Below are 23,635 nucleotides of genomic sequence, written 5' to 3'. Positions count from 1 at the left end.
CCTGGAGAGGTGGAGATATGAGGAGGAGAGGAATGAAGGTCAGTAGGAACACCAAGACAGAACACATGTGTGTAGATGAGAGGGAGGTCAGTGGAATGGTGAGGATGAAGGAGCAGAGTTGACGAGGGTAGATGAGTTTAAATACTTGGGATCAACAGTACAGAGTAATGAGGAGTGTGGAAGAGAAGTGAAAAAGAGAGTGCAGTACAGAGTTGAGTGGGTGGAGAAGAGTGTCAGGAGTAATCAGCAAGAGTGAAGGTCTGCAGGATGGTATTGAGACCTGCTGTGTTATATGGGTTGGAGACGGTGGCACTGACCAGAAAGCAGGAGACAGAGCTGGAGGTGGCAGAGTTAAATATGCTAAGATTGGTTGTGACGAGGATGGACATGATTAGAAATGAGGACATTAGAGGGTCAGCTCAAGTTGGATGGTTGGGAGACAAAGTCAGAGAGGCCAGATTGCATTGATTTGAACATGTGCAGAGGAGAGATGCTGGGCATAATGGGAGAAGGGTGTGAAGGATAGAACAGCCAGGTAAGAGGAAGGCCAAAGAGGAGGTTTATTGATGTGGTGAGAGAGGACATGCAGGTGACAGGTGTAAAAGAACAAGATAACAACGACAGAAAGATATGGAAAAAGATGATCTGCTGCGGCAACCCCTAACGGGAGCAGCCGGAAGAAGAAGAAGGTCTTGTAATGCACTCATTTGTATGAAAACGTGCTATAGAAATAAATGGTGTTGTTGTTGTTAAAAATATCTTGCACGTGCATCCTACATACTGAAAATCACGTTTTAGGTCTTATGACAAGCAAAAATGTCAAGGACAGGAAATGGGCTGACACATATTTAAGACAGGCTATGCCTGTGGTCTGCTAGATGTGAGAAGCTTCAGAGTGACGTCACTGCTTCGTTATTCAAAGGACCAAACATTAGAAACGGCTGCTGAAGTGACAGGACATGGACCACAGGAGTGTGTGTGAGTATTCCTTAATCGAGTTCCTTTCAATTTATAACTAGAAAGCTTACCGGATTCTTAAAATGTGGAATGAAATGACAAAGGAAACGTGTCAGAAGTAAAGCATATACAGGTAGATATTTACATTTACAGTAAAGTGAAGCAATGAGACTACACTGGGACACCAGGTCGACCGAGCTGTCAAAGTGAAAAACTGCGATGTGCGAGAAGTGAAAGTGCAGAGGGTGTTAGGACGGAGGCGGGGGGATTGTATGAGTGGGGGGACATCTTTTGGTTATTGGTGGCTGATGTTATGTTCTCTTTCAAGTTTCAAGATTCAAGAAGTTTATTGTCGTATGCACAGTACGTAAAACTATGGTTCAAACCATGCAGTGATATTCTTACTTTGGCAGTCTCTCCTTACATCAAACAATAAATTAGATAGAAGTTCACCTAAAACTAATAATTAGACAGAAGTCAGAAAATAGTCAGAAACAAAAAAATACAAGAAGTAAAATACTGCCTGGTGCAGTCACAGTCAATGGAACTGATGGAAAGTGGAGGAAGTAGTGACGCACGTACAGTATTATTCACAAGTCTGGTGGCCTGAGGGTCAAAGCTACGTGTGAGTCTTGTCTTTGATTTCACACTCCTGTAGCGTCTCCGTGATTACAGAAGCGTGCAGATACAATGTTATGTACAGTCATGGCCACAGGTTTTGAGAATGACCCAAGTATCAATTTTCACAAAGTTTGCTGCTACAGTGTTTTTAGATCTTTTTCTCAAATGTTTCTATGGAATACCGATATAGAGTTATAAGCATTTCAGAAGTTTCAAAGGCTTTTATTGATAATTCCATGAAGTTTAAGTAAAGAGTCAATATTTGTAGTGTTGGCCGTTCTTTCTTTTTCAAGACCTCTGCAATTTACCCCGGCAGGCTGTCAATCAACTTTCTGGGTCCAATCCTGACTGATGGCAGCTGCCCATTCTTGTATAATCAGAACTGGTGGGGTTTTTTGTTTGTCCACCCACCTCTTGAGGATTCTAAATAGAATTAAAGGTCTAGGGGGTTTCCTGACCCCAAATTTCAATGTTTTGTTCCCCGAGCCACGTAGTTCTCACTTTTGCATTATAACTCCATCATGCTGGATTGTTCATTGTTGGTCACCAAACTGTTCTTGGGTGGTTGAGAGAAGTTGCTCTCGGAGGATGTTTCAGTCCCATTTTTTGCAGGCAATCTTGTGTCGTTGGGCGAAAACGTGGCCGTACGCCCGTCATTGTTCGGTACGGTTCCCAATGTACATACAAAAATCTAATATTTTAATGAATAGTTGTCACCATTTATAACAATGTTTGACTTTAGTGTTGCTTATAAAGCTTGCATGTGAAAGGTCAAGAATCCTGACCGAACTCCTGTACATGTAAGAATTATAATATACCTCAGATTGACTCGAGCTACACAGACTTCATATTTCTCCGACTTACCTTACTGGACTAGCGAGAAAAAGAACACAAGAGATAAGATAATAAGTGAGGAAAAGTCAGTCTCAGAAAAACACTTCACTGCACCACCAAGGTTGGACAAATGACCCTTAACACGTTCACTGCGCATAGGGGACTGAGGGATGAAGATGGAGCGGAGCATCTCTCAAGTTGTGCTGAAGCCCTTTTCAAGGTCTTTTGACTCGTGGGGTCAATTTCCTGACCCATGTGACATAAACAGGTTTATCATAAGGTTCTCAAGGGAAGGCCTCTTCTCACTATGCGGGGCCCAGTCAGGCCCAGTGTGATTACTTCTAGCGCTTAGAAGTCATAGTGCTTCACTGAGAATGAGCTATAAGAACTGAAATTTGTTCATATTAAATTAAAATTATTTTCGAAACAGGGATCTTCTAGACAGCAACACACTTTGGGTGGGATGCCTCTCTAGATATGGATGCCCATGGTCATCGCCCCCTCGCCCCCACTCCTCTGCACACCACTGGTTAGTTCCCTGACAATGTGATCGTGTTTCGGAGTCATTTCGGGATGCTGCTCACTGAGCTTCTCTGCCTTTTAACTGTAGCCACATTTTCTTGTCCACGTTTTTGTGCTGTTTACTCGGCGATTCAGCAGCTGATATTTCATTATAGCTTCTAAACTTGGCAATTATGTTTTCGCTCTTTGCCTCTTGGCTTCTTTTCACTCATCTGTCAAGACCCAGGATGTTTCTTGTATTCAGCATTCTCTCCGGATGTCTGATCTGCGGTCTCTGTAACAATTTGTTGGAATAATGCCCATTGTTCTTTGGTTGATTTGAAACTGTGCTGTCGTCCAACTTCTCCACTACATAGGATCAATCTGGTGCATGTTCCTCGAGTCTTTTTAACCAAAGGCGTATGGCTGCTTTCAAAAAGTTAATGGTCAGTTTCAATGTCTGCATCTCTATAGCATCGAACATCCTGCAATGATGACTTCCATCACTTACTAACATAAACGTAATGAATCTCGTTCTTGGTGATTCCATCTGGTGATCATCATGTCTTCTTGTGAATGTCTTTGTGTGCTTTGTCGGCGTTGCTAATACATAAGCCATCAATGCTGCAAAACAAGATTAAGCAGTTACCATTGTCGGTTGTCTGTCGGTATGACCCACGCTTTCCAATTACGTGTACCAACTCCTTGGTTATCATTACTAATTTGTGCATTCATATCACCAATGAGAAGCTGAACATCTTGACTGGGAATATCGATGAAGACATCTTGGAGCTGGCTGTAAAACATATCTTTGTCAGTTTCATCATATGTCTTCGGTTAGGGCATAAACTTGCACAATTGTGATCTGGAACTGGGCTGTGATAACACGATTGTTTACAGGCGTCCATCCTATCAGCGCCTTCTCTGCAGCTTTAGTCAGCAGTAAACCGACACCTAGTGTGGAACTGGACCCGGAGACAGACAGGCGGACATCGTTTCTTCACCCAACACATGTTTATTTTACAAATATTTACAAAGTTAATCAGTGCACTACCCAGTGCCTCCAGCACTGATCCCCCAAAGTCCAGGCCTCACAGTCACTAAATGCCTTTCCTTCTGGTCACCTCCACTCCTCTCTCGAGCTCCGTCCTCTTCCACCCGACTCTTGCTGATGAATACCAACCCGGATGGGTTCCAACTGCTTCCCCGGCAATCCCCCGCAGACACGCCCCCGTGTGGTGGAAATTCCCCGGAAGCCCTCCAGGTGTTCCCAGTCCTCTTTCCCCTAGCACTTCCGGGTGTGGCTGAAGTGCTGAGGTCCAGGGTTCTTCAGACACCGGGGCGCCGCCTGGAGGTGGCCATAGACCCCTACAGGGCCCCCTCGTGGTCTGGAGGAGGCACACGCCCTCCTCGCTGGGCTCCAATCCCATCCGCATGCCACACTAGAATGTGCTTCTCTTCAGGGCCTGAGTATAAAATACTGTAGATACTCACGGATAAGTCGGATCTTGAAACCCGAAAAATTGATCATAAAATCAGACCCCGACTTATACGCCCGTTCAAAAATGTGACCCTTAAATATTTGTTTTACATCTTCTTGTCTCCTTCAATCTCACATCAGTTTCTCAGACACATCAAATTTTGTTGTAGTAGCGCAGTTACCAATTTCTTTCGATACTTCAATGACTTTTAATTTAAAACCAGCTTCACATTTTCTTCTGATCGAACGGTGGATCGTAAATAAGGGATGCTCTTAAGATAAAGGTGTATGAGGGTGTGAGGGACAAAAAACACAAATCAGTGCAAACGTCGCTTTTGGAATAGTTCGGCTATTACCGTGTGGTCACGTAGACACATTACGTACAAATAAAAGGCTGTGTGCTCCGTGGTTTCTCTCTCAAGTGGGCGTTGGCATATCATAATCTCTTAGACCAATAGCGTGACTTTTCCGCATTCGATTTATATGACCGAAATTATAAAATACCGGAAATTATACGGTAAAATGAAGCCCCGACTTATCTGCGGGAGAACTTAAACACGAGTATATACGTTTGTCTTGACGTGGCTGGTCATTTTACCATTTCCAGTCCCCCTGATCTCGCTGACACCCAGGATATCCAGAGTATTGTTGTCAAAGTTGCGAAGTGACTGAGCAAGTTTGCCAGTCTGGTACAGCGTCTGTATATTCCACTCACCAATCCTGGCTGTGGTTTTGGTATGTAGAATCAGGCTCTTCATCAGATTATGAACTCCCATTTGGGATTCATCCATAGCCTTCATACATTTCTAGGACGATTTGTCTTCATCACATCGAGCATGTGCAACGTTTTTTATTTTGCTTCTGTTTCTATAGCATGTAGGCTTTTTATGGGGTCAGGTTGCTAACCCAACGCTCATCCCTCCTCCTTTCTCACCCGGGTTTTGGACCAGCGATGCTGGAGTTGATTGACTGGATATTCATGAGACTGAAAATCACTGTACACTGTGAATTTACAGGTAATTACTGGCTACTAATTGTGTTACTTAAGTGCTTAAGGAGTTTAGCAAGTACACATATAACCCTTGACTCATATTTTTATAAGATTTATAACTCCAATGTAAATTGTAGGAAGTATGAGAGCATGAGGACGACCATTAAGAAGGATAGCCGGGAGGCAGAAAGGCAGTTAGAGGAGAATACAGCAGGTAAGGTGAAAGAAGACCCTAAGAGATTCTTTCAGTATTTTAATAGCAATAAGAATAATCGGGGAGGTGGTGAAGTGCATCAGGAATAGTAAAAGGGAATTGAAAATACAGACAGTGAGATGGCGGACATCTATTTTTCTGAGGAGTTCACATATGAGGAAGTAGATAACCTCCCAGTGGTAACAGGGACTATTAAGGAGGTACTGAGAGATTTACAAATTGTAGACGAAGAAGAGCTGCTTGGATTAAATAGGCTGAAATCACACAAATCACCAGGAACAGATAATATTTACCCACAAGTGATTAAGGAAGTTAATGACTACAGATATAAATCTTTTAATGCAAATTTTAAAGATGTTAGTATGCACTAGGGGACTGGAAAATGGCAAATATTATCCCATCATGCAGAAAGGTTTATCAGGCAGATCCAAGCAACTATAGACCAGTAAGTATCAGTGTTGTTCAAGTTCACCTCTCACAAGAACTCACTCAAAGTTCAGTCCACACAGATTAAAATGAATAAATTCACGTTCATAGTTCACCATTTCAATTTTGTTCATTTTGTATTTTTTAAGGAGTGAGAATAAATGACCCATGAGTTTATGGTTTTCAATTTTGCATGCCTTATATTAGGCTCTTACAGTGTTCTTTAATAAAATACAATAATTATGAAGACATTTTTATTTAAATACACTTTATTGAGTTAAACCCGGCAACAAACATGTATAACAATATATGCTAATATCCACCAAGTCAAAAAAGAAATTTAATAGATGGAAGTATCCATATACTGTAAATAATAATTTATTTATTATTATATGGCGGCACAGTTTGCTTCCCGGGTCCTCCCTGCGTGAAGTTTGCATGTTCTCCCCGTATCTGCGTGGGTTTACTCCCACAGTCCAAAGACATGCAAGTTAGGTGGATTGGCGGTTCTAAATTGTCCCTGGTGTGTGTGTCCTGTGGTATAGCGGGTCCACAGCTCACTGAGTAAAGGCCATTTTTAAATAAATAATCGACGCACTCGCGGCTTAGCGAGGGGCGTTGGGCCATAGCGAGCCGTGGGCGATCCGTAGGGCGTGGCGTTTCTCACCGAGTGCACAGGCGAGGAACTGCCCACATTCGTGATTGTCCCATGGCTAATGCTGCAGCTGCTGTGGCCCTCGTCATTTTAAAAGAAGCGAGTCGGTTGTGAGAGGTGGAAAAATGGAGAGAGGAGAAAAAGAGATGAGGAAAAGAGGACGGAGGTTACAGGGAGTGAGGAAGCAGGCGGTGCGTGCGTGTGGTGGCGCGCGATCGAGCGCTTGAGGGCAGCTGTGAGGAAGCTGGGTGTAAGGCCGTCACCCGGGTGTTTGAGTGGATGTTGCTCCGCTGGCGACCATGTAGCAGCAGTGACCTGGTAAAGCGATGAGCCACAGAAGGCCGCGGAAAGGCAGCGGAAGTCGGAGACTTGGTGGTGGAGTCCCCAATGTGTGCGTCCTGGCCATTGGGGGTAATCAAGTCTCGGGAACTGGGATGAGAGCCAAACCGAAGCCAGGGATCTGGAGGTCTCCAGTCTCGAGTGTGTAGAGGAGGGCAGCTGCAGAGAGTGTCTTGCCTGCTGCTAAGCCCAAACGGGATAAGCAGGTGAGACGCTAACAGAAACGATGCACGGATTTGTTGTTGTTGTTTTAAAGACTGCTTCCATGAGAAGATTTTAACCTCTGGTTTTAAGGATTGTTTTTTCTATTTATTGGTTTTACCTCCATGTTTCTTTTAATGGATTATTTATTTATTTAAAGAACTTTAAAAACTGCACTATTTATTTCAACACCTGTTTTGTTGACTGTTTTAAATAAAAGCACTATTCACTTTTTGCACCACCCCTTGCTGAAGTGTTTATTTGCCTTTACTGACTAGCTCACTCGGTTACGTTATCGACGGTGTTGGGTTCAAGTGCTTCCAAAACTCAGATGGGAGTGTGGAGCCAGAACCCACATCGTCACAGTGTCCTGTGGTGGGTTGGTGCCCTGCCCTGGATTGGTTCCTGCCTTGTGCCCTGGGATTGGCTCCAGCAGACCCCCATGACCCTGTGTTTGGATTCAACAGGTTGGAAAGTGGATATAAATTATAGTCGCTCTATTTCCAACTGTGTGACACAAATGGTGACTGTTGAACCAGTGTGTAAGTGAACTACCGGTCAAAATTCTCGTCACATATTGCATGCTCAATAAGGAAAAAAAAATAAAGTGGCCTCTCAAAGTCCATTTTCCTAAAAGTGAAAGCGGAGCTTCACCGCATGTTCGTGTCAACTGGGGTGCAGCTTAAGCACAAGCAGGCAGACACAGACATTGCCAATTAGATTTTACGTTATTTTTTCCAAATACAAATAAATGGCAAAAAATTCATACAAATAAATATTTGTAAAAATCCACTATTTGTACTTATCTGAATACCGTATTCAGATTCGCTCCACCGCTACATTACAGGGTATGAACCTAAACCAGATCCAGAATGTCACATAAAGCTGAACTGGCTCACGTTCAAGTTCTTTACTTGCGAATACGTTACGTTAAGTTTGCCGTTCTTAGAAAAATGAGTTTGTCCAATGAAGGCGCTCTCTTAAACTAATTCACGCACAGCACTGGTAAGAAAATTGTACATCACAGGGAGGTTAATGGAAGGAATTAGTAAAGATAAGAAACAGGACTTTTACTGAACAGTCAGCATGGGTTCAGAAGAGGGAAGGTCGTGTTTTACTAACATACTGGAATTCTATGTGGAGACAACAAAAGGTTACAATCAGAGGGGTGCATTTGATATTATTTACTGTACTTCCGGAAAAGCAGTCATTGCTTGTCAGCTTTCATGCACACAAAGCCCACCCTTACAACTAAAAACAAAACTAAACTGGTTTCGGGGTGCATTGCAGACTGGCTGGAGTGAGTTGTGGGGTATGTCAGACTAGACAACAGGTAGTCATGGGAGCGTACGGCTGACTGAGCCTACGACCAGTTGAGATCACCTAAGTAAAATCATCTGATGTGACATGGCCTTTTGTCACCTGGACTCATTGGTACTCCTTATGTAATCCAGTTGCTTATTCTATGTTTACAACAAAATGGAATACTCTTATGACATTGTCAATGATTTAAATCAATGAAATTGATCAATAGATCAATCAGAGCACTGCACACAACAGCAACATAGGAATTTAATGATAATTTATTGGAAGGTAGACCAGAACACTATGTACAAATAAATGTAGGTTTACAGAGATACATAAATATGTATAAAATTGTGATCGGCTAATAAATAAAGATACTGAAAACAATTTGTAAATCACATGAAAGTCCACTAGATGTCAGTGTTGTATTACAAATAGTTTAAAGACATCTAATCTTCTAGCCTAATCAAAAAAGGGGGTCAATACAATAAAATGCACAGAACAAAACACAAGTAATCATCAATCTGCATATTTTATACCCTACCGTGGCTGTTTGTTTGTCTGTCCAGGATTTTAGGTCACCCGTACCTCGCAAACCGTTTGAACCATTGACCTGAAATTTGGTGCACCTACAGTTGTGCTTGAAAGTTTGTGAACCCTTTAGAATTTTCTATATTTCTCCATAAATGAGACATAAAACATCATCAGATTTTCACTCAAGTCCGAAAAGTAGATAAAGAGAAACCAGTTAAACAAATGAGACAAAAATATTATACTTGGTCATTTACTTATTAAGGAAAATGATCGAATATTACATATTTGTGAGTGGCAAAAGTATGTGAACCTTTGCTTTCAGTATCTGGTGTGACCCCCAATAACTCAACTAAACATTTCCGGTAACTTTTCTCATTCCTGCACGCCATTCCTCCGTGCAGAACAGCTTCAACTCTGGGATGTTGGTGGGTTTCCTCACATGAACTACACACTTCAGGTCCTTCCACAACATTTCGATTATTAAGGTCAGGACTTTGACTTGGCCATTCCAGAACATTCACTTTATTCCTCTTTAGCCATTCTTTGGTAGAACGACTTGTGTGCTTAGGGTCGTTGTCTTGCTGCATGACCCACCTTCTCTTGAGATTCAGTTCATGGACAGATGTCCTGATATTTTCCTTTAGAATTCTCTGATATAATTCAGAATTCATTGTTCCATCAATGAAGGCAAGCCATCCTGGCCCAGATGCAGCACAACAGGCCCAAACCATGATACTACCACCACCATGTTTCACAGATGGGATAAGGTTCTTATGCTGGAATGCAGTGTTTTCCTTTCTCCAAACATAACGCTTTTCATTTAAACCAAAAAGTTGTATTTTGGTCTCATCCGTCCAAAAAACATTCTTCCAATAGCCTTCTGGTTTGTCCACATGATAATTAGCAAACTGCAGACGAGCAGCAATGTTTTTTGGAGAGCAGTGCTTTCTCCTTGCAACCCTGCCATGCACACCATTATTGTTCAGTGTTCTCCTGATGGTGGACTCATGAACATGAACATTAGCCAATGGAGAGAGGCCTTCAGTTGCTTGAAGTTACCCTGGGGTCCTTTGTGACCTTGCTGACTATTACACGCCTTGCTCTTGGAGTGATCTTTGTTGGTCGACCACTCCTGGGGAGGGTAACAATGGTCTTGAATTTCCTCCATTTGTACACAATCTGTCTGACTGTGGATTGGTGGAGTCCAAACTCTTTAGAGATGGTTTTGTAACCTTTACCAGCCTGATGAGCATCAACAACTCTTTTTGTGAGGTCCTCAGAAATCTCCTTTGTTCGTGCCATGATACCCTTCCACAAACATGTGTTGTGAAGAGCAGACTTTGATAGATCCTGTTCTTTAAATAACACAGGGTGCCCACTCACACCTGATTGGCATCCCATTGATTGAAAACACCGGACTCAATTTCACCTTCAAACTAACTGCTAATCCTGAGGTTCACATACTTTTGCCACTCACAAATATGTAATATTCAATCAATTTCCTTAATAAATAAATGACCAAGTATAATATTTTTGTCTCATTTGTTTAACTGGTTTCTCTGTACCTACTTTTAGGACTTGAGTGAAAATCTGATGATGTTTTAGGTCATATTTATGCAGAAATCTAGAAAATTCTAAAGGGTTCACAAACTTTCAAGCAGAACTGTATACTACATAACGTCTATTATCTATATTTGGGGTGATGATTGACCTCCATGGTTATTCCTCTTTTTAGTTTTATTTTATTTTATTGTAGAATCAACTCTCGGCAGTGACGAGCAGGGCGGCAGTGTGGCTCCTACGTACGGGCGCCATTCTTATCCCTACCACCTTCACCATCACTTCCCCTATCTCTTCATATCTTAAATCATTCTTGAGGCAGACTGAAGACTTAAGTGCCAGCTTAAGTGCAAAATTAAATAAAATGTACTAAGTAATTGCAACACAAACACTGACTTAATCAGTTTTAAAGCAAAAAGATGCCGACGGAAGAAAAAGAAGAAGCGGGCCGTTTTGGTGGAGAAAAGAAGAGGGCATCAACCTCTGAGCAAATGAATGGTAAACGTACAGATAAAGAAAGAGGATGAAAACTAGGAATGCTCAAGTCAAGTGGATTCACTGCACATTATCGTTATAGCAGTGCACCATTAGTGGCACAATATAATAGTGCTATAGAAATATTACAAGTAAAGAGCAGAATTCAACAGTAGATGATATACCATACTACAATTTGGATTTGATCAGAGTCCTGGAGACCTCGACCATCAAGCAAATGTTTTTTTCTTAGTACTAAAACATAAAATATTACAGTTTCAGAGAAAAGCAATGCAAAAATGTAATGTCACGCGTGTGCACAAGAGGCTTGGGTGATGGTAATTCTCCACCCAGACAGGAGATGGCGCTGTATAATCACAATTTCTCTTCTCCTCCCTCTGCAGAAAGGAATACTCCACCTTTTTTGTATCCACCTCTGTCTTTACTTCTGTGGTCTGTCCATCCGGATCAGCCTCTTCCTCCCAAAATGCCTGATATTTGGTAGAGCCACCATCTTGGGCAGTAAGCCTAAGATGAAAGACAGAGGACAACTCGTTTTGCATTATGACATGCATTTTTCTGATCGTTGATCTTTTCAGTTATGTGGGGTTGGCTGCAAAGGACCCCAAATCTTGCCCTATTCTTATTTTAGAGTAAATACAGGGAGAACCAAAATGAAGTAGCACATTTCTCAAGGTCATTGTGTGAGGCAGAAGCAGCCAAGTGGGTTGGGGGTCTTTTGATAGGTGGTCTCTTGTAGTTTTCCATCTACATGCCTTGGTTCAGTGCTCACGGTGCTTTCGCTGTCGAAACGTTCTTCAAAAACAACGAATCCATCATCACAGTGCAATGCACCATCTGAACACATTTCAGCATTCCTCCTAACGGTGACATCCCAAATCGGAAAACAATTCTTCAAAGGATGGTTAAATTTAGACAGACGGGTCCAACATTGAGCAGAAAATCTCCAGGCCATCCTCGGACTGTATGAACGCCTGAACACATCTGAGTTGTAAGGACATCCATTTTGCAGTCTCCTGGACGTTCAGCACACTTCTACCTTAGGCATTTCCAACACATTTCTTTGATTTTGCATGAGGACCTTAATTTCCATTCATACAAAATGATGGCACTGCAGGAACTCACTGAGAGAGACTTGGAGAGCCGTAGAGAGTTGTGCGCAAACATTCTGCAAAATGTTCATCGAGATGTCATCGTCATGCACAACGATGAGGATATTTCCATTTGAAAGGTCGCTGAAATGAGCAAAACTTTTGCTATTGGACTGAAACCATTCCTCATGAACTTTATCAGAGATCCCCCAGACAGTGAGCATGTTACACTTTGGTGCACCGTTGCAGAATTTGCCATTGTAGGCCCTTACTTTATTGAGGAGTGGGGAGCAACAGTCACCATCACTTCAGAACATTATATTGGAATGTTAGAGAACTCTCTGCAGCCCCATCTTGAAGAAATGGATGTGGTGGATGCCTGGTTTCAACTAGATGGAGCAGCAGCTCATACGGCACGGAGATCCAAGCAGGTTTTATAGGGAAGCTGATCTCCTTGTGCGTCAATGTCTTGTGGCCTTCACGTTTGTCTGATCTTGCTCTGTTCAATTTCTATCTCAAGTCGAAGGTATATATACACCAACCTCAAAACCTTGAAGCTCCTCAAGGATGTTATTCACCATAAAATCACTGCTGTTCTCCTTGAAATGGCCGAATGAGTTATGCGAGCGTTCAGAAATCGTCTCGAAGAGTGTATTGCTAATGATGGCCACCACCTTGAAGACATCTTTTTTAAAGCAAAGTGGAAAAACTCAGTTTCGTATGCCCTTTCTTGTGTCGTAATGAAATTTGCTTTAACTTATAGAGTTTCTGTAGAATAAATGTTTGAAATGTGCTACTTCTTTTGTGGCTCACCCTGTATAAATACACTAATATCCTGTCATTAAACTCATGCTTATTATAAATCTGAACAATATGAACTTTTATTCAGCGAGGTATTAAAGTGTCAGCAAACTGACGCACTTCTCCTTTGTCAGTGCAGGTGTCAGCAGGGTTACTGGAGTGGGAAGAGCACTCAAGTCAAGTCAAGTCAAGTGACTTGATTGTCACACCTTCCATACACCACATTGTAGCCTCCACTGACATAAAATAACCTCTAGAGGAACATCAGCTCTCCAACAAGTAACAGAGAATAATATTCATATGCCAATGTAAAATGACGATGCAGGGGATTCCCAGACCCACTCTCCTGGGGTTGAGTCTTGCGTCTGGTTGTTGTCCAAAACTATTTCCTACCTTTCATCCAATACTGCCAGGATAGGCTGTAGCTTTGAACTGTGATAGCATGAAACATACAGTGCATCCGGAAAGTATTCACAGCTCATCACTTTTTCCACATTTTGTTATGTTACAGCCTTATTCCAAAATGGATTCAATTCATTTTTTCCTCAGAATTCTACACACAACACCCCATAATGACAACGTGAAAAAAGTTTACCTGAGGTTTTTGCAAATTTATTAAAAATAAAAAACTGAGAAAGCACATGTACATAAGTATTCACAGCCTTTGCCATGAAGCTCCAAATTGAGCTCAGGTTGCATCCTGTTTCCCCTGATCATCCTTGAGATGTTTCTGCAGCTTCATTGGAGTCCACCTGTGGTAAATTCAGTTGATGTGACATGATTTGGAAAGGCACACACCTGTCTATAGAAGGTCCCACAGTTGACAGTTCATGTCAGAGCACAAACCAAGCATGAAGTCAAAGGAATTGTCTGTAGACCTCCGAGACAGGATTGTCTCGAGGCACAAATCTGGGGAAGGTTACAGAAACATTTTGCTGCTTTGAACGTCCAATGAGCACAGTGGCCTCCATCATCCGTAAGTGGAAGAAGTTCAAAACCACCAGGACTCTTCCTAGAGCTGGCCGCCCATCTAAACTGAGCGATCGGAGGAGAAGGGCCTTAATCAGGGAGGTGAACAAGAACCCGATGGTCACTCTGTCAGAGCTCCAGAGGTCCTCTGTGGAGAGAGGAGAACCTTCCAGAAGGACAACCATCTCTGCAGCAATCCACCAATCAGGCCTGTATGGTAGAGTGGCCAGACAGAAGCCACTCCTTAGTAAAAGGCACATGGCAGCCCGCCTGGAGTTTGCCAAAAGGCACCTGAAGGACTCTCAGACCATGAGAAACAAAATTCTCTGGTCTGATGAGACAAAGATTGAACTCTTTGGTATGAATGCCAGGCGTCACGTTTGGAGGAAACCAGGCACCGCTCATCACCAGGCCGATACCATCCCTACAGTGAAGCATGGTGGTGGCAGCATCATGCTGTGGGGGCAGGAACTGGGAGACTAGTCAGGATAAAGGGAAAGATGACTGCAGCAATGGAAAGAGACATCCTGGATGAAAACCTGCTCCAGAGCTCTTGACCTCAGACTGTGGCGACGGTTCATCTTTCAGCAGGACAACGACCCTAAGCACACAGCCAAGATATCAAAGAGTGGCTTCAGGACAACTCTGTGAATGTCCTTGAGTGGCCCAGCCAGAGCCCAGACTTGAATCCGATTGAACATCTCTGGAGAGATCTTAAAATGGCTGTGCACCGACGCTTCCCATCCAACCTGATGGAGCTTGAGAGGTGCTGCCAAGAGGAATGGGCGAGACTGGCCAAGGATAGGAGTGCCAAGCTTGTGGCATCATATTCAAAAAGACTTGAGGCTGGAATTGCTGCCAAAGGTGCATCGACAAAGTATTGAGCAAAGGCTGTGAATACTTATGTACATGGGATTTTTAATAAATTTGCAAAAACCTCAAGTAAACTTTTTTCACATTGTCATTATGGGGTGTTGTGTGTAGAATTCTGAGGAAAAAAATGAATTTAATCAATTTTGGAATAAGCCTGTAACATAACAAAATGTAGAAAAAGTGACGCGCTGTGAATACGTTCTGCACTGTAAAAGGCTATGAGGCAGAAAAGAAGCAGAATGAAAGAGAAACTCTTTAGAGGATTGGTCACGGAAATGCCTGAAGATGGGGAGCAATTAAAAGCACGAATCTGAGACGCCCTGGGACTCCCTAGGCCTTTGCTAACTGCCTCGGAGACTCTATTTGAGGATTATTGTGGACCTCTAGGGACCAAGAGAGGAAGAGAGCGCACAATTATGTGGGGAAATCATAATTAAAATAATGAAGTTACTGGAAAGATTCGAGTATTGAGTAGGATTCATACTGAAGTCATTTAACAGTCCACACAAGATGAAGAGAAAGATAGAGAAAATACACAAGAAAATGAATACCTTACTTGGTTTCAGGGTTACATACAGTATCTGTTATGTATGTTTAGGATTCAGTTTTTATTAGAATATACAAAAACTGAAAACAATAGGCCTCAAGACTTTCTTTACCCGAGCTTATGCTCAGTTTACGTTCAATTGGAGCATTTAGAGCTGTGAATATTGTACATAGTTCACTGTATTATTTCTTTTCTCCCATTCTAATCTGAATAATGCTTAAGTCATTCACCTCATTACATGGGTAACGTAAATTTGTTGCCTGTAAATGTCAATCTTGTATAGAACAACTTAAAGTCAACTGTGATTCCGTGTTTATTGATTTTTATCTAGCATCTGAAATTAGGTCTACAAGATTGAAAAATGCACATTCTGAGCAGTTGTATATTTATGTCTATTTTTGTGTTGTGTTCTTCTTTTTATTAATTAGGAATTATTATAGTTCATTTCTGATATTGTTTCCATTCCATTCTAATTTCCATTCTAATAGCCTTTCATAATGGAAGGCTATGCTGAACCTTTATAGTTGGTTCTGCTCAGGCTTTATAACACACTGGCGAGGCTTCATCTGGAGTCCTGGGTGCAGTTTTGGTCTACAGGCTACAAAAAGGACATAACAGCACTAGAGGGGGTCCAGAGAAGAGCGACAAGGCTGATCCAGGTCTACAGGGGATGAGTTATCAGGAAAGATTAAAAGAGCTGAGCCTTTACAGTTTAAACAAAAGGAGATTAAGAGGAGACCCGACTGAAGTGTTTAAAATGATGAAGGGAATTAGTACAGTGGATCGATACGGTGACTTTAAAATGAGTTCATCAAGAACACAAGGACACTGCTGGAAACTTGTGAAGGGGAAATTTCACACTAACATTATGAAGTTTTTCTTTACACAAAGAACGATAGACACTTGAAACAAGACAGTAAGACATTAGGGACTTTCAAAACTCGACTTGCTGTTTTTTAGAAGAAATAAGTGAATAGGACTGGCGAGCTTTGTTGGGCTGACTGGCCCTTTCTCGTTGAGATTATTCTAATGATTGTGTCTATTTCTGGTTAATTCTGTACTGTATCTTTAAGTTTGCTTATGCTCTTCGTACTTTCTGGGTTTCTTCCCCAAGAGCCAAGGACACCCTGATGTTACAGCTGCAGGATTCAGCAGTCAAAGATTTTGTTATTTGTAAAGTTATAAGCTGTGTTACTTCTTGTTGGATTTTTTGATTTCTGATTCTCTTGATCTGTCATATTGGGACCTTGTTTAATTAAGATTGTCTTTTTGCTTTTTGCCACTTTTGCTTTTTGGAGTCATGGTTTGTATTTTTTTTTTTTTTTTGTTTGTTTTGTTAATCAGTACTTCTTTTTATAAAGATCTTTGTGAAAGTGAGGTTTATGGTCACCCTCCTCCTTTTTTTTTTTTTTACATAATTTTGCCACTTTTAAGTTTCTTTTGAAGGCTCCAATCCCTTATGGACCTGTACTGGTGCTGGGATTGAACCCCCGAAACTCCATTAGAGTGAAACTTTTCCAGGCAAGAAAAAGAGGCCTGGCTAGGCCTGTAAAGCCCTTTAAGGAAACAATTTGGAGGATTTACACTTATGATTTATCAGAAATTTGACCAATGTTAGAAAGACCATTCGGTTCATCAAGCTCGTTAGTTTAACTGATAACTGAGCTGTCTCCATGTTTGTGCCTCCTGTTCGCATTCTGAAGATTATCTCAGATGAAAAAAATGAGATTTATCTCATTATCATTGTGATGAAACTACAGACATCTTGGCTTTTAAACAGATGGTTGTGTAACATTCAATAAATTATCCAACTAAATAAAAAGGTTAGGGGTTACATTTGTAGTAAGCTGCAATTTAGAGGCAAAGCTGAGACTATTACTAAATCAATAACTGAGTTTCAAAATGTGATCCTGTAGGCTTAGGATGTGAGGAACCAAATCCTTGTGAATGTGAGAATGAAAAGACCACAGGCAGCAGAGCTCCTAAGAGGATTAGAAGATTTAATGGTAATAGTACTCAGTATCCATCCATCCATTATCCAACCTGCTATATCCTAACTACAGGGTCACGGGGGTTTGCGGGAGCCAATACCAGCCAGCACATGGTGTAAGGCAGGAAACAAACCCGGGCAGGGTGCCAGCCCACCGCAGGGCACACACACTAGGGACAATGCACTTAACCTGCATGTCTTTGGACTGTGGGAGGAAACCCACGCAGACACAGGGAGAACATGCAAACTCCACTTGGAGTCTCCTTACTGCGAGGCAGCAGCGCTACCCACTGTGCCACCGTGCTGCCTACTACTCACTAGGAGTATGAAAAGGTTTTTATTACTCCATAACTAAGTAATACCTTTTAGCTATCTTTTGTTTTCTTTACAAATATTGGGCATGGGAAAGGTGCTATATAAATAAAATGTATTATTATTATTATTATTATTATTCATCCATCCACTAACCCGCTAAACCCGAATAGGGTCACGGGGTTCTGCTGGAGCCAATCCCAGCCAACACAGGAACCAATCCTGGGCAGGGTGCCAACCCACCGCAGGACACACACAAACACACCAAGCACACACTAGGGCCAATTTAGAATCGCCAATCCACCTAACCTGCATGTCTTTTGGATTGTGGGAGGAAACCGAGCGCCGGAGGAAACCCACACAGACACGGGAGAACATGCAAACTCCACGCAGGGAGGACCCGGAAGCGAACCCGGTCTCCTAATCGAGGCAGCAGCGCTACCACTGCCACCGTCGCCATTATTATTATTATTATTATTATTATTATTATTATTATTATTATTATTATTATTATTATTATTATTATTATTATTATTATTACTAGACATTAAGCCCGTTAAAATAACGGGCACTAGAACAGTAGTGCATAAACATTAGTATGAACAGTCTATGGCAAGGGTCCTTGTATGTGGCTGTAATATGCGTCACTGTATTGTGTGCCTTTCATTTTCTCTCGCAGTAATACTGGTTTGTATTTCCGTAAAATGCCTGTAATTTTGTCTGACAGTAATACAGTGGAACCCGCTCACGACCATAATCCGCTCCAAAACTCTGGTTGTAACCTGATTTGGTCGTGAACCAAGTAATTTCCCAATAGGATTGCATGTAAATACAATTAATCCGTTCCAGATCATATGAACTCTATGTAAATATATATTTTAGTTTTAAGCACAAATATAGTTAACTATACCATAGAATGCACAGCGTAATAGTAAACTAAATGTAAAACATTGAATAACACTAAGAAAACCTTGAACAATAGAGAAGACTAACACTGCAAGAGCTCACACTATAGCCTTATGACCTGCTCGCTAAAAAACTTTTTTAATGAGTTTTAAGCACAGGGAAAAAATGAACATTTGAAAAATCTTTAATTTAATAAACAACCAAGAAAAGTAACATTGCAACAATGCACACGCACGCCTGTGTGTGTGTGTGTCTCTCTTGCACGCCTCTGTGTGTGTCTCTTGCGTGTGTGTCTCTTAAGCACGCCTCTGTGTCTGTGTGTGTGTCTGTCTGTCTGTCATGCGTGCCTGTTTGTCTCGCGCGTGCCTGTGTGTGACATACGCGTGCGCCTGTGTGTGTGCGTTACTGCGCGCCTGTGTGTGTCTGTCTCTCTGCACAGGGAATGCACAGGAAGAGACTGAACACGTGCTGTGTGGCCCGCAAATGCGCACTTCACCAGAAGACACACACACATGGACACTGGATGCACACAAGGGTTTTATTAAAGAGGATGATGATGATTATTATTATTATTATTATTACTAGACATTAAGCCCGTTACAATAACGGACGCTAGAAGAGTAGTGCATAAACCACTGAATGCACAGCATAATAGTGAACTAAATGTAAAAACATTGAATAACACTGAGAAAAACTTTGAACAACTGAGAAAACTAACACTAGAAGAGTTTGCGCTATAGCCTTACAACCCACTCGCTAAAAACATTTTTTTTTAATGAGTTTTAAGCACAGGGTAAAAAAATGAACATTTGAAAAATTAATAAACAACCAAGAAAAGTAACATTGCAACAATGCACGCGCACACACCTGTGTGTGTGTGTGTGTGTCTGTCGCGTGGGCTCCTGTGTGTGTGTGCGTCTCTCTCCCTCTCTGCACAGGGAATGCACAGGAAGAGACTGAACACGTGCCGTGTGACCCCGTGCATGCTCCCTTCACCAGAAGACACACACGGACACCTGGACGCACACAGGGCTTTTATTAAAGAGGATGAGAGATTCATCAGTGACAGAGTTCACTGGTAAACACACTCAAAATGATAAGTGAATGAGAATCATGAATTTGAGGAGTGATACTAGCACCATGTGCCTTAAACTTCACAACATCATGCGTGTGATGCAGCACTCCTGTTGCACTCTGCTGAATCGAGTCATTTGTGCTTGTAGCTCAATAATTCATGAATCGCCCATCACTACTTGATGCTTTGTGTCTCATGTGATTTATTTTCTCATCCTCAGGTGTCCTCGTGGTGTTTTGGAGCCTCTGCCTCTGTGCTCAGGGTGTTGTGATAAAAGCACAGCCTGGTCAGAATGTGTCCATTCATTGTGAACTCAACGATTCAGAAATCTACTGGTTTGTTGAACATGAAGGGCAGCCCCTGCTGGCAGTAGTGCGCACCGTTGACAGTATGCCTATATATTCTAATGGATTTGGAGAGAGGCATGTCATCAGAGGAGACAACTCTTTATGGATTCTTAATGTGACCTCTGCAGATTCGGCTCACTACCACTGCACTGGAAGACAGGAGGGGACTTTCATCTTCAGCTTGCCAATTTATTTGCACCTAATGGGTACGTAATGTCTCCTCTAACTCAATTTGACAGATTTAGAAATGTATTTTTCTATGAATGACCCTATCCTTGTATAGTGGACTGGAGTTACGTACTGAATTGTGCCTTTAGCTGCCAGTGTAGTCATCACTGCCTGTCAACCACGACTTAGGACTGAGGCCATGAGGTACACAGATAACATTGTGTTCAAATATCTTATTCAGCTTATAATTATATTGGACAGTGCCAGGCAAAGCTGTCCAAAAGTGAAGCTTGTATCAATAGGGAGGTTGAGTCCCAGAGGAGTTTATGAGTGAAGGATTGACCCCTGATGCTTGAAGGGGGCTCAAAGAGGCACAAAGGGGTTTGTAAATTGGGGCTGCTGGACTCTTTAATAGACTGAATGGCAATTATTTGTTTTTCTTGACCCGTCAGTAAATATTAGGGCTATTTAACCTTGCTAAAAAAAGAAATAAATAAAACTTGCAGTAATGTTCAACCATGTGGACCCGTAGTGTTTTTGGCAAGAAAATTCCACACTGACTTGAGTGAGAGAAAGAGGGAGAGAGAGATACTGTCAGTAGGGGCGGAGCCTGGAACAGCAAAGAGAGCTGTTGTTTGAAAGGGCGGAGCCCAGGAGAGGGGTTCTATCAGAAGGGGCGGGGCCAATTAGAAAAAGAAATGCTGTTAGAAGAAGCAGTCATCCTCAGAAAGCATGCAGAGGGTGAGTGTGTGTGTCTGTCAGTGAGAGGAAGATGAATGAGCACTTAAAGACAGGCATCTTCTAGCACCTGTAACAAAAGGCGCCATATCAACGCCTGACACAGACAGAAATGGGAAGCACACTTTTAAAACAAACAAAATGGTTTTTTTTTTCTTCGCCTGTGAACACCCTCCCCGATCCCAACACAGTCCCAATAAGAACCACCAAACCAATACTTCTTCTTCTCTCTTTCTCTCCGTCAAGTTTTGTCTCCCTCCTCCCGACTCTGGCTCCCGGAGTGGTGTCTGCTGGTCCCTTGTATAGTCCACCCAGAAGTGCACCAGGTGTTTGATTACGCACTTCCGGCAGCACTTCCGGGTGTGGCAGAAGAACTGCCCATTAGGGCTCAGTAACTCTTGCTGCAGCACCCCTTGGCGGCACCTGCGGATCCCAACAGGGCTGTATGGAACTCCAACTCCCATGAAGCCCTGCAGGAGTCAGAGGCACTGCTACAACCCGAGGAGATGCCATCTAGCGTCCTGAGGGAGGTAACGCTCCGTCCACGCTTGCCCCCATCACGGTCCTCTCAGGCCAGGCAAGAGCCCCGGCCGCAGGCTACACCCCGTTCATTTATTTATATCCATGGGCCTGTGTCCCTCGTCACCGGCGATCCTGGAGATGATCCTGGCTTGGATCTGCACACTGGGTTGGAGAAACTCATTTTAATATATATAAATCTATAAATTATTTTAATATATATAAATCTATAAATGATTTAGATAGGAATAGAAGTAACAAGCTGGTTAAGTTTGCAGTTGATTCCAAGATAGGTGGATTAGCAGATAATTTGGAATCCGTTATATCATCACAGAAGGACATGATAGCATACAGGCTTGGGCAGATTTGTGACAGCAGATGAATTTTAATGTCAGTAAATATAAAGAATTACAAATATGAAGTAAAAATGTGAGGTTTGAATACACAATGGGTGGTCTGAAAATTGAGAGTCCACCTTATGAGAAGGATTTAGGAGTCATAGTGGACTCTAAGCTATCAACTTCCAGACAGTGTTCAGAAGTCATTAAGAAGGCTAACAGAATGTCAGGTTATATAGCGCCTTGATGTGTGCAGTACAAGTCACAGGAGGTTCTGCTCAAGTTTTATAACACACTGGTGAGGCCTCATCTTGAGTACTGTGTGCAGTTTTGGTCTCCAGGCTACAAAAAGGACATAGCAGCACTAGAGAAGGTCCAGAGAAGAGCAACTAGGCTGATTCAGGACTACAGGGGATGAGTTATGAGGAAAGATTAAAAGAGCTGAGCCTTTACAGTTTAAGACAAAGAAGATTAAGAGGTGACATGAGTTAAGTGTTTAAAATTATGAAGGGAATTAGTCCAGTGGATCGAGACTTGTATTTTAAAATGAGTTCATCAAGAACACGGGGACACAGTTGGAAACTTGTTAAGGGTAAATTTCACACAAACATTAGGAAGTTTTTCTTTACACAAAGAACGATAGACACTTGGAATAAGCTACCGAGTAGTGTGGTAGACAGAAAGAATTTAGAGACTTTCAAAACTCGACTTGATGTTATTTCAGAAGAAATAAGTGAACAAAACAGGCGAATGGCCTGAATGGCCTGTTCTCATCTAGAGTGTTCTAATGGTCTAATGTTCTAAAGTGGGTGATTTAAAGAAGAGCTGGTGGTATAAATGTGCAGGCAGGGGACGTTGTGGAGAAAAGATAATTAAAACTGCACGGAAGAAGCTGTGAAAGATCAGTGTGTGTTAGTGGAGTTGGAGAAGGAGATGGTCTCCAATAAAACTCATGTGGGAGGCACTGTGCTTGACAATGTATTAGGACATCAGCACCAGTGATGACAAAATGTCAGCAAAATAATAATGTAAAAAAATAACCCACAATTGCAGTACAGTATAGCCACCAAAGAAAAGAGCTAAAAGAGATCTCAACATCCAATGCTCAACACACAAAACATACAATAAAATGAATATTCAAAAATTTCCAATATTTGTTCAGTGGTCAAAGTACCAGATCATATTGTAGGTAAGCAGTGGGCGTGATTCATGATAACAATGATGACTAACCCAATAAAATGAGCTGTACAACTTTACACAACTCTTCATAAAAATCAATGAATGGTTCACATTTAAAGTGCTTGGTCTTCAAGGTGGAACCAAATAGGTGAGGTGAGCAGCACACACAGCTCAGGAAACGTATGGTGAGAACATGGCAGGGACCAAGAGCCAGAAAAAGGCCAGCAGCACCAGACACACATAACAAAGTCATACTGTATACTCCAAAATAAAAAGAAAAGAAATAAGAATTTGTATTGAACATATCATGGAAAACTGGGAAAATATGACTTTGACAACTAAGCTTAGTTTAGCGTTATTATTATTCTGGCCATTAGCATCTCTTCAGGAGTTAATTCTAAAGAAGTGCTGAGTGTACTTTACAGAACTGTCGCAGGGCCTGCAAACCACACCTCCCAGTCCTGTTATTACTGTGGCTGGTGATTTTAATCGCATGAACTTGAGGACAGTTCTCCACATCTTTCCTCAACATGTGAACTTTCCAACAACCTGAACCTTGTGCTTATCATCTCTCGTGATGCCCACAAAGCCGTACGCCAGCCACATCTTGGTTTGTCTAATCACTGCACAACTAGAGCTCCTTCATCAGAGTCAAATTCATTCAGCGCC

The 23,635-nt window shown here is 42.0% G+C and overlaps 1 protein-coding gene across 2 annotated transcripts in view; it reads left to right on the top strand.

The window, feature by feature from the left end:
* Positions 1–900: 900 nt before the first annotated feature.
* The window catches only part of LOC120514930, a 66,498-nt gene continuing 43,763 nt past the window's right edge, over positions 901–23,635 (top strand). For both annotated transcript variants that reach the window (XM_039735588.1, XM_039735578.1), the window contains exons 1-2: positions 901–978; positions 19,898–20,230. In XM_039735588.1, coding sequence (XP_039591522.1) covers positions 960–978; positions 19,898–20,230 — 352 coding nt within the window. In that variant the 5' untranslated portion in view covers positions 901–959. The remainder of the gene's footprint in view (positions 979–19,897; positions 20,231–23,635) is intronic.

The sequence above is a fragment of the Polypterus senegalus genome, chromosome 1 (assembly GCF_016835505.1).
Source record: "Polypterus senegalus isolate Bchr_013 chromosome 1, ASM1683550v1, whole genome shotgun sequence".
NCBI classification, from domain to species: Eukaryota; Metazoa; Chordata; class Cladistia; order Polypteriformes; family Polypteridae; genus Polypterus; species Polypterus senegalus.
The sequence above is the reverse complement of the archived record's forward strand: the minus strand, read 5'-3'. Positions and strand labels throughout refer to the sequence as shown.